Raw genomic sequence first — 15,679 nt, forward strand, 5'->3', positions numbered from 1 at the left:
GTGTCAGCAGAGTTTAGAGCCTCGTTGATTTCACGCGTGTGCATAAAGGTAGTTGGCACCGTAATTGGTCCTCGATAAACATCCGTTTCCTCCTCTTCCAGCTGTGACATCATGCAGAAGTAGTAGCACCCTTAATATTTGCCACCTGCCACCTTTGAAAAGTCATGTCCAGCCAGAGATGTGGTGCAAAGTGTGAAGGGTGACCCGGACAAGCATGAGAGGGAGAGAAATATAGTAGTTAAAAAATAATACTGATTAAAAGAAATCAACTTCAGGATAAAAGAAACTTCCTTGTTCTCATGTGAAAATATTTTTTTAGGCAAACTTTTTTGGTACCAAGTGCATTTTGACATGCATGTCCGCACCCACACCCGGGAACATCTGTATTATTGCTCCCAGTGTCATTATTCTTCCATCACCAAAAACTGCCTTAAACGCCATGTAATTCAGAAACACAGTAACATCTTGCTGAAGTGTCCCACTGACGGCTGTGACTACTCGACTCCAGATAAATATAAGCTGCAGGCACATCTTAAAGTTCACACAGAGCTGGTAAGTAGCGCGCCCGAGCGGCAGCCCCGTCTCCCCTGGGTGCTCCCTGCTTCCTCACAGTGATGCATACGGAGGCGCCCGTGCTCCCCGAGAGCCCAGCGTGTGCGCGTCTTCCCTGGAAAATGGGGAGGTCCTTCTCACGAAGCAGGCCCTCCACTTTACAAAGGCCTCCATCCCAGGGGTCACAGGGACAGCCTCACATATGTTGGAAAAAAGATTACATTGAATCAATTTGCTTTTCTATGCAGACTTTTAAGCATCGGAGAAAGTCTGCAGAATAGGAGTAAAGCAAGGGTTTCTTAAATGACGTTTTAAAGAACCCTTAATAACAGGGATGATAATAAGAATAGCCGCCACTAAAAGCTGTTGAGAGAGTGAGTTAGATGATGCCTGTCAAGTGCTAAGTACGGTGTCCGGGTCATAGTGAGAGCACAGTAAACGCTGATGACCACTGTTGTCATATTACTGTGCTGTTTCTTGGAAAGTCTATGGAAGAATGTCTGTAAAGCACTTTTTAAAAAAGTGATATGTTAATTCAAGGTGCTGTTAATATTCATGGTGGCAAGATGTGTTTAATTCTCTGGTGGGTGTTGAACATGTGACACGAGTGAATGTTTATTTTAGCAAATGCTACTCTAACTTGAGAGGCTGACACCTGAGAGTGATTTGAGACTCTCCAAGTTATAAAGGAGGCGCACCTGGCCCCAAGGTGTGGTTCTGCTTTAACTGCATTCCTTTCTAGGCCACAGACTGCGCACCATGAGGCTTCAGAAACTTGATGCGCCGCCTCCGTTTTCTGGCCTAAAAATCACTAACGCTCCAGCAGTTTGTTACCAAGGGTGAAGTCAGGGTGTTTTGGGTTTCGTGGGTAGGTAAGAGCCTGCGCTTTGGGGTTGGATACCTGGATTCAGGTGTTGTCTCCAGTATCTGCACAGGCTGTGTGGTGCTGGACAAGTCACTTGTCCTTTCTGAGGCTTGGTAGCCTTCTATATAAAATGTATATTAAACAGTATATCAGCTTTGTATACACACACACACACACACACGTATATATACACACATATGCACACACATCCACCCATGCAGTCTACACATGTGTACACACGTACCGCACACACACACCCCTGAGCACATAACGCACATGTATGCACGTGTATGTCTTTGTGTATGCGTATGGGTCTCCTGGGTTATTGGGAGGTTAAAACGGAGTGCTCTAGGTAAAGAACCTGGCTCAGAGCTTGTGCAGGTGACTGCGTGGCAGCAGCTGTACGTCACTTGGTACTTCTTAGTTCCCGTTCTCCTCTCTCTCTCTCTCTCTCTCTCTCTCTCTGCGTGTGGGGCATGAAAGGTGTGCTATTCCTGTTTACTCACAGGCAGCACACGCATTTACCTGGGGCGTTGAATGACTACGCGCTCTCCCTGAGGCAGGCAGACTGTGTTGCCGATGTGGGAAGAGAGCATTCTTTATGAAAACAGGTTCCAGTGTTTTGAGTTTAGACCATATTTGTCTTTAGAGCCTGTCAGTTATGTCTGTGATGAAGCCACAGGCACCAAGGGGATGGTGACACGGTGGAAAGACCTCCCATTGTCTGTCATCACTTATTTCTCCTCCCTGAGTTCCTAGGCAACGACCTGTCTACTTTCTGTCTCCGTGGATCTGCCCATTCTGGACGCTTCGTGTAAAAGGAGTCATGATATATATATATATATATGCAATAATGGTGTGCATACCGCACCCCACTTTCTCAGGGTGGTGGTGAGGCTCCAAGGAGAGAGCACAAACGAGCTTTGTGATGTGAAGGTGCCTAAGGACGCTGGTCAAGCGTGGGGAGGCGTCTCTCCGGCAGGGAGCCCGGTGCCGTTCTGACCTGGGTCCAGTCCCCACGTCCGTGTGGGCCTTGGTTTCCTTGCCTGTGACCCAGAGAGATGGGGCCAGGTGCGCTGAAAGTCTGGTTGGGCTCTCACATTCCATCCAACACTTACCTCTTTGCAACACAGGTTCCCACGTGGTGAAAAAACTAAGGAAATTTAAAGTGGAATGCATCCCCCTCTGTCCCTCCCAAAATGAGCCTCTAGTCATGTCCATTCTGGTTGCACTAGGACTCCAGGATAATTTGGCTGAGTGCCCGTTTCTGTGACTCTCAACAACCGTTTCTTAGCTAAAGATACACCTAATGACTGGAAGGTGTGTGTACATTTAATGTAGCTTCTTCCCACCTCCTCCCTCCCATTAGTAGCCAGATGGCGTGACTTGGAGTCAAGGATGTGTTGGCATCAAGGAAACGTGGGACCTGGTCAAAGGAGTTAGTCAATGACCGGAGCAAACCCATTTTATTTACAGCACTGTGCAAACTTTGTGAAAGGGAGACTTGAGAAAACATGGTTTCTGTACAATAAAAGGCAGGCTTTGGGTTCTAGCATGTTAGAGTTGAGACCCCATATCCACCTCTGTGATCCTGGGCAAATTGCTTAGCTTCCCTAAGCCTCAGTTTTCTCATCTGTCAAATGGAGATATGGGACTCTCTCCGACCTCTCAGGATTGTGAGGATTAAACTAGAAATTAAGTATAGAACAGCCAGGTCAGTGTTTTTTCAGCCCCCAGGTCATGATCCATTATAGGTTTGTGAAATTAGTGGATTACAACCAGTTTATCTTAAAAATGAAATGGAATAGAATGAAATAGAAATGATCAGCACTATTTACCCATGACAAGGTAATAGGTATTGTTTTCTGAGACCTTTTGTCCTGTGTTTCAGTGTGTTTATATGCCACTGTGTGTGCAAGTATGTTCTGGGTGGTGATGTCAAATGGGTGACCTCCTGTGTAGGTCCCATTAAATAACTTTGTAAGTCACTGACCCCGATGATGTAAGTTATGACATCCTGAATCAGAATTACTTGGGGGTACACGTTATGAATGAGATTCCTGGCTCAGACCTCCACCATAATTTGGGGGGCGGACCTGGGAACCTGTTGTTTAAATAAGTTCGCCCTGATACAGACATTTGACATAGCAGGAAGTCGAACTTATGATGTATGTTCAGGATATGTCAGTCTGTCCCATTTGTCTCTGGCTCGTGTCCCTTCTCAGAAGATCTCTCAGGCACCCAACGCTCAGGGCACTGTAGCAGTTACAAGTCCACACTTGGGAAGAGCGGGCACATTTTGGCGTTCAGACTCCACCATCTGCAAGTGGTGTGGCTTCACTGCCTAACCTCTCTGACCTCTTGTCTGTAAAGTGGGGTGGCAGTCCCCGCCTCCAGGGTTGCTGTGGGAAGTTAGTGAGATAACGATTGTGAGGGACCCAGCACAGGTCCAGGCATGGCGGGGAGGCCGGTCTACACCAGCTCCTCCTTTTTAGTAGTGGTGGCAGGAGGAGGGAGGAGGAATAGTAACAGCGGTGGTGGTGCTTCCATGCAGGGTGAGGTGGCCTTTCAACAAATGTTTAAAGTTAATGCCTGTCTTCGAGAAGTGTGTAGACTGTATTTGGCTATAAAGGTAAATGTATTTATGAAATCTTACGTGTCCTTGCTGGAAGTAAACTAAAATAATATATTGCCAACACAGAGAAGTAGATGGAGCGACCTCCAATATCTTTCTGGAAATAAATGGGTCTGTCTATAGTTTTTTTTTTAAAGTAGAGTAAAATGTTATTCAACTAAAGCAATTGGACAAAAGGTTTTTCCTTTCTAAGAGCTGCAAGAGTACGGTCTTTTCTTACGTGGTCGCAGACTGCCTGTTTCTGTGCTGCCCTGTTTGAGCATCTATCCGCAGTGCTGGGGACCTCTGGCAAGCGGAGTTTCCTGGGTCTAAAACAGCTGCCTGTTAGCAAGCCCGAGGGCCGGAAGTGAGGAGCACGGCCTGCAAAGCAGAGCAGCGCTCAGCCGCGCTCAGTGGACAGGAAGAGCCTGGAGTTGAAATCCCACATGGAGCACGTTTCTGGCTCTTTTCTAACTTGTTAAATTAGCCACGATGGAAGTGTCAGTTTTCCTGACTGTCACACCTTCTCTATGTCCCACGATGATTAGTGGCCTCTGTGTGCTGGCAGTTCTCACCAGTTTATGAGCCCCTTGAGGGCAGGGCCAGAGTCTCCCACCTTTGTCCCCAGTGCTATGTCCGGCACAACACAGGGGCCCCAGAAGGTTTGAGGAATAAATGAGTGAGTCCGTGGCCTTTTTATTCCTGAGAAATTGTTCAGAGTGGAATCTCCCACCTTATTTTTTTAACCTGATGTCAGATACTTTATAGGTGTACTTATGTGATCGTTAATACACTTGGTGGCAGGGTGGAGGTAGATTTGATATTTTCCACCCACCGCTGGTTTCAGGCTTGAGAATTGCCCTGTGGCTTCGGGGGCCGAGGAACCTGCCACAGAGGCGTAGGCCAAGGCGGGGTTCATCCAGAGCTGCGAGCCGTGCTCGGAGCTTCAGCCCCGGAGCTGCTCCCGCCCTGCCTCCGCCCCACACCCCATGGCCACTGCCACCTGCTGCCACCTGCCTTCTTTCAAAGAGTCCTGTGTGGCTTTGAAGGCCATTTCCATCAGAGCAAACAAACTGCGAGGGCTGGGCTCTTTTACCGCCATTACGGCGCGGGCGCTCTCTCCTCCTCTGCCGAGAACTCTTTTCACCACTGTGCTTTTTAAGTTTGCTGTGTCAGTTTGGGTTTTTATCTCCGGTCGGGAACTGAGGTTTCTGCAAAAGAAATAAATGAGTCCTTAGAGTGCACCCTTCTCCAACACCCTCTCTCACTGCCTGCATCCTTCCGACAGTCTTCAAAGGCATCAAGAAGTGAGGGACCCTGATAAGCTCTAAGGTAAATTGCTTTCAGACTATCAGAGATTAAAAGAAAAAAAATCAAATAGCAAGGGCTCAGGAGAGATCAGTGTAAACTCCTTCAAAGCCCTTCTGAATGCCTCCATCAGCTCTGATGATGAGGACACTGGGGCAGCCAGGGGTGGCGACAGGCCTCCTCCAGGGTGTGTGCTGCCCGGGACGTCTTTCAAAAGGGCGTGAGAGCACCAGTTCCTGTGTGCAGGTGCCGGGAGTGATGGGGTGACCTGGAAGGTCAAGGGCATAGGAGGTCACTGATGGGAGTACATTGACAAGCCTGGACCCTGTGATGTAGCCTGGGTGGAAGTCGGTGGCATCGGCCACTGCAAAACTGGGCAGAAAGTACGGAGATTTCCCTGTGTACCCACTATCGCCACATGTGCACAGCCTCCTGCACTCTTGACATCCCATACCTTAGCGCTACCTTTGTTACAGTTGATAAACCTACGTTGACACGTGAGTAACACCCAGAGTCCATAGTTTACATTGGGGTCCACTCTTGGTGCTGCACATTTTTGGGATCTGGACAAATGTTTACTGATGCATACCCCTCATTATAGTACCCCACAGCGTAGTTTCACTGCCCTGAAAATCCTCCTTGCTCTTCCTGTCCACCCCTCTCTCCCCACTACTCCCTGGCTACCACGGATCCCTTTACTGTCACCATCATTTTGCTGTTTTCAGAATGTCTTATAGTTGGAATCATATAATATGTAGCCTTTTCAGATTGGCTTTTTTTCTCCCAGTAATATGCATTTAAGTTTCTTTCACATCTTTTCATGGCTTGATAGCTCATTTCTTCTTAGCACTGAATAACAGTCCATTGTTTGGTTGTACCACAATTTGTCCATTCATATACTGAAGGACATCTTGGTTGCTTCTAAGTTTTGGCAGTTATGAATAAAGCTGCTTCATCCGTGTGTAGGCTTTTGTGTGGACATAAGTTTTCAGTTCATTAGGATAGATACCAAGGAGTGCAATTGTTGGGTCATATGGTAAGAGTATTTGAGTTTTGAGACAAACTGCCTTCCAAAGTGGCTGCACCATTTTGCATCCCCACCAGCAACGAATGAGAGTTTCCATTGCCCCACATACTCGCCGGCACTTGGTGTTGTCAGTGTTCTAGATTTGGATCATTCTATAGGTATGTAATGGTACCTTGTCGTTTTGAGTTGCATTTCTCTGATGACATATGATGTGGAACATCTTTTCATATGCTTACTTGCCATTTGTATATCCACTTTGGTATGGTGTCTGTTCAGGTCTTTGGCCTATTTCATCAGATGTAACTTTTGAAAATATTTTCTCTCGGTCTGTGGCTTGTTTTTTCACTCTCTTGACAGTGTCTTTCACGGAGCAGAAATTTTTAATTTTAATGGAGTCTAGTTTATCAATTCTTTTCTTTTTCAAGGGTAATGCCTTCGGGGTTATATCTAAAAAATCATTACCATACTCCAGGTCATCCAGGTTTTCTCCTGTGTGTTCTAGGAATTTTATAGTTTTGTATTTTGCATTTAGATCTGTGATCCATTATTAGTTAATGTTTGTGGAAGGGTGTAAGGTTTTTGTCTAGGTTCATTTTTTTTCTTTTGCATGTGCCTGTCCAGTTTCAGCATCATTTGTTGAGATAACTATCTTTTTAAATTAATTATTTATTTATTTTTGGCTGCGTTGGGTCCTCGTTGCTGTGCATGGGCTTTCTCTAGTTGCGGCGAGCGGGGCCTACCCTTCGTTGTGGTGTGCGGGTTTCTCGTTGCATTGTCTTCTCTTGTTGCAGAGCATGGGCTCTAGGCATGCGGGCTCAGTAGTTGTGGTGCACGGGCTTAGTTGCTCTGTGGCATGTGGGATCTTCCCAGACCAGGACTCAAACCCGTGTCCTCTGTGTTGGCAGGTGGATTCTTAACCACTGTGCCGCCAGGGAAGCCTGAGATGACTATCTTTGAACCATTGTGTAGCATTTGCTCGTGTGTCAAAGATCCATTGACTGTATTTAAGAGAGTCTATTTCTGGACTCTGTTCTGTTCCATTTGATCTATTTGTCTGTTATTTCACCAGTATCACATACTCTTCATCACTGTAGCTTTATAGTAAGTCCAGAAGTTGAGTAATGTCAGTCCTCCAACTTTGTTCTTCTCCTCCAGTATTTTTTGTTGGCTTCTGGGTCTTTTGCCTCTCCGTATAAACTTTATAATCAGTTTGTCAGTACCCACAAAATAACTTGCTGAGATTTTGATTGAGATTGCATTGAATCTGTAGATCAAATTGGGAAGAACTGACGTCTGACAACAATGAGTCTTCCTATCCTTGAACCTGGAATAGCTCTCCATTTATTTAGTTCTTTGATTCCCTTTATCAGTTTTGAAGTTTTCCTCATAGAGATCTTGTACATATTTTGTTAGATTTATACCTAAGCACTGAATTTTTTGTGTGCTAATGTAAATAGTATTGTGTTTTTAATTTCAAATTCCACTTGTTCATTTCTAGTATATAGGAAAGCAATTGACTTTTGTATATTAACCTTGTATCCTGTAACTTGCCATAATCGCTTGTTAGTTCCAGGAATGTTTTTGTCTGTTCTTTTAGAATTTCTACATAGGTGATTATGTCATCTGCAAACAAAGACAATTTTAATTTCTTCTTTCTCAGTCTCTATATATTTTATTTCCTTTTCTTGTCTTATTGCATTAGCTAAGACTTCAGCTATGATGTTAAAACAGAGTGCTGGGAGGGGACATCCTTGCTTTGTTTCTAATCTTAGTGGGAAAGTCTCTGGTTTCTCACCATTAAGTATAATGTTAGCTATAGGTTGTTCGTAGATACTCTTTATCAAGTTGAGGAACTTCCCCTCTATTCCTGCTTTACTGAGATTGCTTATCATGAATAGGTATTGGATTTTGCCAAATTATTTTTCTGCCTCTATTGATATTATCATGTGGTTTTTATTTCTTAGCCTGTTGATGTGATGGATTACATTAATTGATTTTAGAATGTTGAATCAACCTTGTACCTGGGATAAATCCCACTTGGTTGTGGTGTATAGTTCTTTTTAAACATTTTGGGTTTTATGTGCTAATATTTTGTTGAGAATATTTGCATCTATGTTCTTGAGAGATACTGGCTTGTAATTTTCTTCTCTTGGGGTGGGTTTGGGTATTTTCTCTCTCCCATGAAGACATGGTGTTCTCCCTCTTGCAGGTCTCTGTCTACATTTCCTCTTTTTAAAAAATTTTTTATTTTTCAATATCTTTATTGGAGTATAATTGCTTCACAATGGTGTGTTAGTTTCTGCTTTATAACAAAGTGAATCAGCTATACATATACATGTATCCCCATATCCCCTCCTTCTTGCGTCTCCCTCCCACCCTCCCTACCTCACCCCTCTAGGTGGTCACAAAGCACTGAGCTGATCTCCCTGTGCTATGCAGCTGCTTCCCACTAGCTATCTGTTTTACATTTGGTACTATATATAAGTCCATGCCACTCAAGGACACTAGTCATATTGAATTAGGGCCTGCAAACTCATCTTAACTAATTACATCTGTAATGACCATATTTCCAAATAAGGTCATATTCTGAGGTACTGGGGGTTAGGACTTCAACACATGAATCTGTGGGGGCAGAATTTAACCCATAACACCCACCCTCTGAAGAACTGTCTTGTGAAATGGCATTACTCTGAGAGGAAAGGCGGATGAGCAATGGCGTGATCCTTCACAAAAGCTTCTTCCTAATTGAGAACGTGGCACTGCAGGCAGGTGGGTTGACGAGCCAGCAGATGCACAGATGCACGTCCCACCCTTACCTGCAGCCTGGGTGGGACGTGGCCTTGGAGTGGTCGGAGCCTGGGGTGGGTGTCCGTACCCTTGGGTTCCGACGCTGCCTCTTCCTCGCAGACCTGGGGCTCTTTGCCCTTGGTCTTGGTTTCTTAATCTGTAAAAGCGTAATAATGCCTGTCCTTCAAGAGTGGTCATGAGTCTCAATAAGATAACTTATATGAACCCCTCACACACACCATGCCTTGAGCACTGGAGGGCAGAATACGTGTCGGGCTGTGGAGCAGCCCTGGTCTGCGTGGTAGACCTCGAGGCCGAGCCCCACCCTCCCCTGGCCTGGCCACCTCCACAGGTCCGTTGTCTCTAAGGCCCGTCCCTCCCTCCTGAAATGCAGGTGAGGCCATTGCCCCACTGCCCTTGAGCTCCCCGGGCTGTGCGGGGCCAGCTGCGGGCTGCATGCCAGGCGCTGGGAAAGGCGCGCTGTGCATCTAGCTGTGACGGTGATGGTGGTGGTGGTGGTATTTTTCCACAGAGCCTGAGTTTTAAACGAGACAGTCCATTGATTATGCTCTCTTTCTGTTAAGGACAAAAGGAGTTATTCTTGTCCTGTGTGTGAAAAGTCTTTTTCAGAAGATCGACTGATAAAGTCACATATCAAGACCAACCATCCCGGTAAGGTTATGCATCTTAGAGTGGGAGATTGATTTTAAGATGCTTATGTTTATTTTAAGACACAGCATTATATATCAACTGTATTAAATGGAAATATAAGAGGGAATAAAGATATGAGTAAATTCAAGGGCAAGAATTAACTTTTTTTTAAAGCTCAGGAGTTTATATAATCATGTGCTTCATTTTATCCTTTCATCTGGTCTTCAGATACGTCTGCCCCAGTCTCATGATTCCCCCCACCTTTTGTAAAAAATTTTTCTTAGAGTATAGTTGATTTACAATGTTCTGTTAGTTTCAGGTGTACAGCAAAGTGAGTCATTTATACATATACATATGTCCATTCTTTTTTTTTTTTTTAGATTCTTTTCCCATATAGGCCATTACAGAGTATTGAGTAGAGTTCCCTGTGCTCTCTTCCCCTTTTAATAGTAACTGTGACTGCCTTTAGATGGGTCCCTTACCCAGTGCAGACCCGACACATATTCTACTTCCTTGGCCCCCTTTGTAGGTTCCTGAACCAAGTGATGGTTTACAAGGGGTGTAGGCTCCCTCCCAGGCTGAGGAACCCAGTGAGTTGGAGTGACCATCACCTTTAGTGTCCTCAAGCCCCAAACTCCCTGGGCATCACATGCCTTGTCACTTTTGTTCTCACTGCCTGGGACCCTGCTCCTTGGTTCTGCCCAGTCAATTCCTGGGTATTCTCGACGTCCTCCCTCAGAGCCACCTTGGGGAGCCTTTGGTGGCCGCCCCCTCCATGCAGACCGTCACGGTGCACTCACCCCTGTACTCTAGGCACTGGTATTCTCCCGCTGCCCAAGAGCCTTGAGGCAGGGCCGCCATCCTCAGCGGCTTGTCCCCAGACCCCCGGTGCCACGTCGCTCGGGGCCCATGAGTGCAGATGTATGCTGTGTGTGCATAAATGGAGAACAGAGCAGCTAGGTCCGTGTCCCTTTTCTCTTTCTCTTACTTTGTGTCTGCTCCTCCTGTTGGGGAACTGACCCACTGATTAAAGATGATACTGGAGAAAAATGAAGAAATAACGGAAGTGTGCTAACCCCCATGTTTCTTCTGGGATCGGGGAGCCTTGTGGCCTTCCTCCACGTGGGGACACGTGGGTTATGTGATTCTCTGACCGCCCAGTTCTGTCCTCCCCGTGTTAACCCGCGTCCTGTGTAACCTGTGTCCAGTGTGGGCCAGGGATACCCATTTAACCCCTTCAACTTTTGCTTATTATTTTAAATTTTTTATTATGTAAAATTTCAAATGGGTACAAAATACGCAGAATAATATAAAGAACAGCCAGGTACCCATAACTCGGCTTCCATAGTTGTCTACGTTTGGTCAAGCTGCTGGCAGAAACTGACCCCCACTTTTTTCCCTCAAATATTCTACGGTATATCCCAACATGATGTGATTTCCCCATAAAAAAGCTTCAGCCTGCATCTCCAACTAACAAGGACTTTTAAAAAACAGAGCTAACACATCACCATTAAAACAGCGTTAAAAGTAGTTTCTTATTATCAGTTAGTATTAGTCCATTTAAAGTTTCCTCAGTTGACACAGACTTCCTTTTTACAGTTGGTTTGTTTGAATCGAGTTGTTATGTCACCTAAGTTTCTTGTGTTCTGCAGGACACCCCCAGCCCTACATTTTTCCCCCATGACGTTAATTTGTTGGGGAAACTGAGTCTCTTTTCCTGAGTGGTTTCACATTCTGCCTTTGTCCTACTGTGGCCTCGTGATACTGTTTCTCCATCCCACACATTTTGTGTTAACAGAAATTTAGCTCTGAGACTCGCTTAGATTCTGGTTTGACTTTTTAGGCAAAAGTCCTATCACGTGACGCCACGAGGCACATGGTTAACTCGCCTCCTCAGAGCTGCTGGGGTTGAGCGGAGGTGCAGGTTCTGTCAGGAGGCTCACTGACGTCTAACTTGAACCACGGTTCTTTGGCTGCTTCTAGTTCTCATCCTGCTTTTCTTCTAGAGGTTTCCATGAGCACCATTTCCGAGGTTCTCGGGAGGAGGGTGCAGCTGAAAGGGCTCATTGGAAAGAGAGCCATGAAATGCCCGTATTGTGATTTCTATTTCATGAAGAATGGCTCAGACCTTCAGCGTCATATTTGGGCTCATGAAGGTGAGTATTCCTCCATCAAAATGGAGCCCCTTTGTGATTTTGTGTTTCCTTTGGGAATTCTTTAGGAGGAAGCTATATCTCCACATCCCCTGTGGTTAGAATTTCTTTAGTGTGCTGAGAAATGTGTCCGTCAGCCAGATTTAAAGCATTACTCAGCTGCAGTTGCGGTGTGCAGCGATGTGCATTCTTCACGGCTCTGGTTGGAGCTGTAGTTAAGCCAATCACCACAACTCCTGGGCGGAAAGCAAGCTTCAGGAGAGCAGCAACCGCGCTGGCTTGGTCACGGTGGTAACTCTGGTGGCCGCCCCCCGGGCTCTGGTGGTGGTAGGCGGGGGGTGGGGGGGCAGTTGCTGGTGTCTCGGGTGAAGGAAGGCCAGGAGGACGGCAGAGTCCTCTGATTCCGGCTGGGGAAGACTGGGTGGAGATGAAGCTGGGCGAGGAGGAAGGTAGGCCATGCCTTGGGGTGCTTGCCTGTGAAGGGAGATGTGGGCCGTGCTCTAGGACGCTGGGCAGTTGGAGGTCAGGGTGCTGTTAGGGACGGCGGGGCTGTGCCTCTGCCCCTGGAAGAGGACGCTACTCTCCTGGTGATGAGGCTGGGAGGCCTGGGGCCAGGGAGGGCCCTTCCTGTGAGTTAGGAACCTGCGGTGCTGGTGGCAGGCAAGCAGGACGGCTCCACAGGGAGAAGGAATAAGTATTTTCTACGATCTGGGATCAAGCGAATGGTTCAGTAAAGAGAACAGTAGCTGATGGAGTAGGAACCTGGACACGGCAGGAGGAGCTGGGCTGCTTTTTCGTTGACCAGCACGCACGCGCCTCCGCTCTGTGCCGCTGGGCACACCCCACAGCCTCGTTAAAGCCTGGGCCTCCTCGACTGCAAGGTCGCAGGTAGTACAGACGAGGGGTGGCCGTGCTGGGTTTACTGAAACGTGCCTGTCATACCCCGTGTTCAGGTGCAGGCACAGCTCCCCTCCCCCATCAGCGTGTCGCACCAGGTGGTAAGGGCTCTTTGCCGGTCCATTCCCTCTGGACAGGGAAGGCCGGGCCAGGCCTTCGCGCCTTGAAATCAGCCCTCGGTGTTTACTACAGAGTAGGTCCTCGGTACATGTCTGTGGAACGAAGGAGGAGTAGCCAAAGGGTAAGACGCCCCTGCAGTCGAGCCATTAGCCCAACAGCGGCGACTAGCGTGGTAAAGCTCTGCTTATTTTGTGAACTGAGATACGCTCTCATGTGTGATCCTGCGCGCCTGATCCTGGTGGCTTTTGCCAAGGCCCTTGGTTAATTTCTGTCACTTTAACTCAACTCAGGTGAGTAAACGTCTGCTGCTCCAAATGCTCGAGTCTGTGCCCTCAGAGATTCCAGACTGTGGGGAGAGGAGGTGTAAGCTACCCACTGTAAAGTGCTGTGAGCAGTGCAGCAGTAGTGACAGGCGGGATTTGGGTGCGCTGAAGGGGAGGCAAGGAATTCTACTGCAGGCCCAGGAGGAAAGGGCTTCCTAGTTGGAAGACGTAGCACGGGTAGGAGTGTGGCCTGGGGAAGTGTGCGGCGTGTTTAGGGACCAGCATGCACTGCTTTATTCAAAATGGACAAGGAGACGTGTGTGTAGATATGTATACATATATGTTCCTTCTGATACACACACGTATACATGAATACACGTGTATATCTGTTTTTTCTCCTCCGGTAGGTGTGAAGCCCTTCAAATGTTCTTTGTGTGAGTATGCAACTCGTAGCAAGAGTAACCTCAAGGCTCATATGAACCGTCATAGCACTGAGAAGACCCACCTATGTGACATGTGTGGCAAGAAATTCAAGTCAAAAGGGACATTGAAAAGTCACAAGCTCCTTCACACTGCTGACGGTGAGTGAGTGACCCCACAGGGAGCTTTTCCTCCTAAAAGTGTGGTTGGAATCTTACATCCCGAGTCCAGCAGAAACCGTGGCTGCACCTCGAGCAGGAAGGAGCCTCTGTCTTTGGAACTTCCGTTGCGAAGGAGAGCAGAGTGAGCTCGCCTGCTTCCGTGCTCAGTGCTGGAGCCGTGCTGACCCCACCAGTGCTTGCTAAACACTCGCTGTGTGTGTGTGTGTGTGTGTGTGTGTGTGTGTGTGCGCGCACGTGCACGCGTGCACTTGTTGGGGGTGGATGTGGAGGGGGCGCTCCTTCAGGGAATAAGGTATCCTCAGGAGGCCTTGATCTGGAAGTTTCAGTCCTGTTCAGCCCTCCATCCCCACCCGAGCCTGACGGTCCTGAAGGGTGGCCGTGACCACACCTGACTTGATGCTTCAAGGGCGTGCTCTTTATCATCCAAGCTACCTCAGGGTTCCCGTATTCAGTCCAAAATGAGACTCAGTCTAAAATACAAACAGCATTTGGGCAGGTTTGACCTTGATAAAGTACACCTCAGTGGATTTCAGGTTTCATTCATTCACCAAGAACCACTGACCCAGTTCTTCCTGTGTGCTGCCCTCTGCCTGGGGTACAGGGTCAATAAGGAACAGTTCCTGCCTTCAAGAAGTTTCTAGGCTATAGCAGGAGGAAGAGAAGCTTGTGGGCCATGGGGAAGGTGGGTGCTGTGACGCGAGGGGCTGGGAGCTCTGGGGAGGAGGGTGTGCGTCTCAGTGACCGGGAAGGTCGCCTTGAGAGGGGCCCGACAGAGAAAGAAAGGCTGAATCACAAAATTATTTTAGGAAGACAGGCAGCCAAACCATAAAAGACCTAATATAACATTTAAAATGTTCCTTTAGACCCCAGTTCTGGGAGGATCTTGTCAATATCACATGTGATGAGATTAATAAACTATACCAATGAGTTGTTATTTTAGCACAATGATATACAAAAATTGGAGTCCACTATGAAAACTGAAGTGATTTCAACAGAGAGTTTTGATTTCAGAGCGTAGAGGATGATCCAGCCATTAGGTTCTACCTTTATTTTAAGATTGTTCCAGGGGATCTCGTCCTGTGCGCCGTCAGGGAGCTCGAGGGGCTCGGCCGAATGCTCGGCCTGGGATTCATCAGAATTGAGGACCAGGGCTTGCCTCAGGCTGAACCAAAGCCAGAGCCCTGCTGTTCAGACTTAAGCAGTGTGCTGAAAATTTAAAAATCCATAATCAAAGTAATTAAAGATACAATGACAGCAAAGCAGTCGTATCCTGAGTAATGAAAGCATTAAGTCCTGTAATCATTCGTGAATTCTTACACCTCTTCCAGCAATAAGCCTCACTGGTATTTCTTGACATGGTCGCACAATATTCGCTGAAATCCCTAATGATACAGCGCCAGTTATGAGAAGCGGCCGTCCCCAGAGCCAGGGAGGTGTGGTGTGTCCACTGGCCTGTGAGGGCAGGTCTGGAGGGCCGGGAAGGGCACTGTGGCCTCGTGCCCGGCTCTGAGGTCTGGGCTCGGTGCCGAAAGGCTCTGAGAAGATGGGGCACGTGTCTGATCAGGGATCATGGACAGGCCGTCCTGGGTCGTGCAGGGATGGGGTTGGTGTAAGTAGTGGTATCACAGCAGGCATCCCAGGGACACTCAGCCTGTCCCGCTTGTTACTTCACTTGCTTCCCTGAGCTCTTCAGCAGGAAGGGGAGTTCAGATGGACAAATATGTGTGTGGAGTCAAAGCAGTAACACGACCTTCCCAAAAGACTTTATGAAATATTTTCTTAACAAAGCAGGAAGTTTGCACTGTTACTCTTCATTTTCTTTCCTGACATTCTTGGGAGG

The 15,679-nt window shown here is 47.3% G+C and overlaps 1 protein-coding gene across 2 annotated transcripts in view; it reads left to right on the top strand.

Moving 5' to 3' along the window:
- Positions 1 to 15,679, top strand: part of ZFAT (zinc finger and AT-hook domain containing) — a 186,696-nt gene that overhangs the window by 76,708 nt on the left and 94,309 nt on the right. For both annotated transcript variants that reach the window (XM_067711189.1, XM_067711191.1), the window contains exons 7-10: positions 320 to 552; positions 9,738 to 9,825; positions 11,811 to 11,960; positions 13,645 to 13,818. In XM_067711189.1, the coding sequence (XP_067567290.1) occupies positions 320 to 552; positions 9,738 to 9,825; positions 11,811 to 11,960; positions 13,645 to 13,818 (645 nt within the window). The remainder of the gene's footprint in view (positions 1 to 319; positions 553 to 9,737; positions 9,826 to 11,810; positions 11,961 to 13,644; positions 13,819 to 15,679) is intronic.

The sequence above is a fragment of the Pseudorca crassidens genome, chromosome 17 (assembly GCF_039906515.1).
Source record: "Pseudorca crassidens isolate mPseCra1 chromosome 17, mPseCra1.hap1, whole genome shotgun sequence".
NCBI lineage: Eukaryota > Metazoa > Chordata > Mammalia > Artiodactyla > Delphinidae > Pseudorca > Pseudorca crassidens.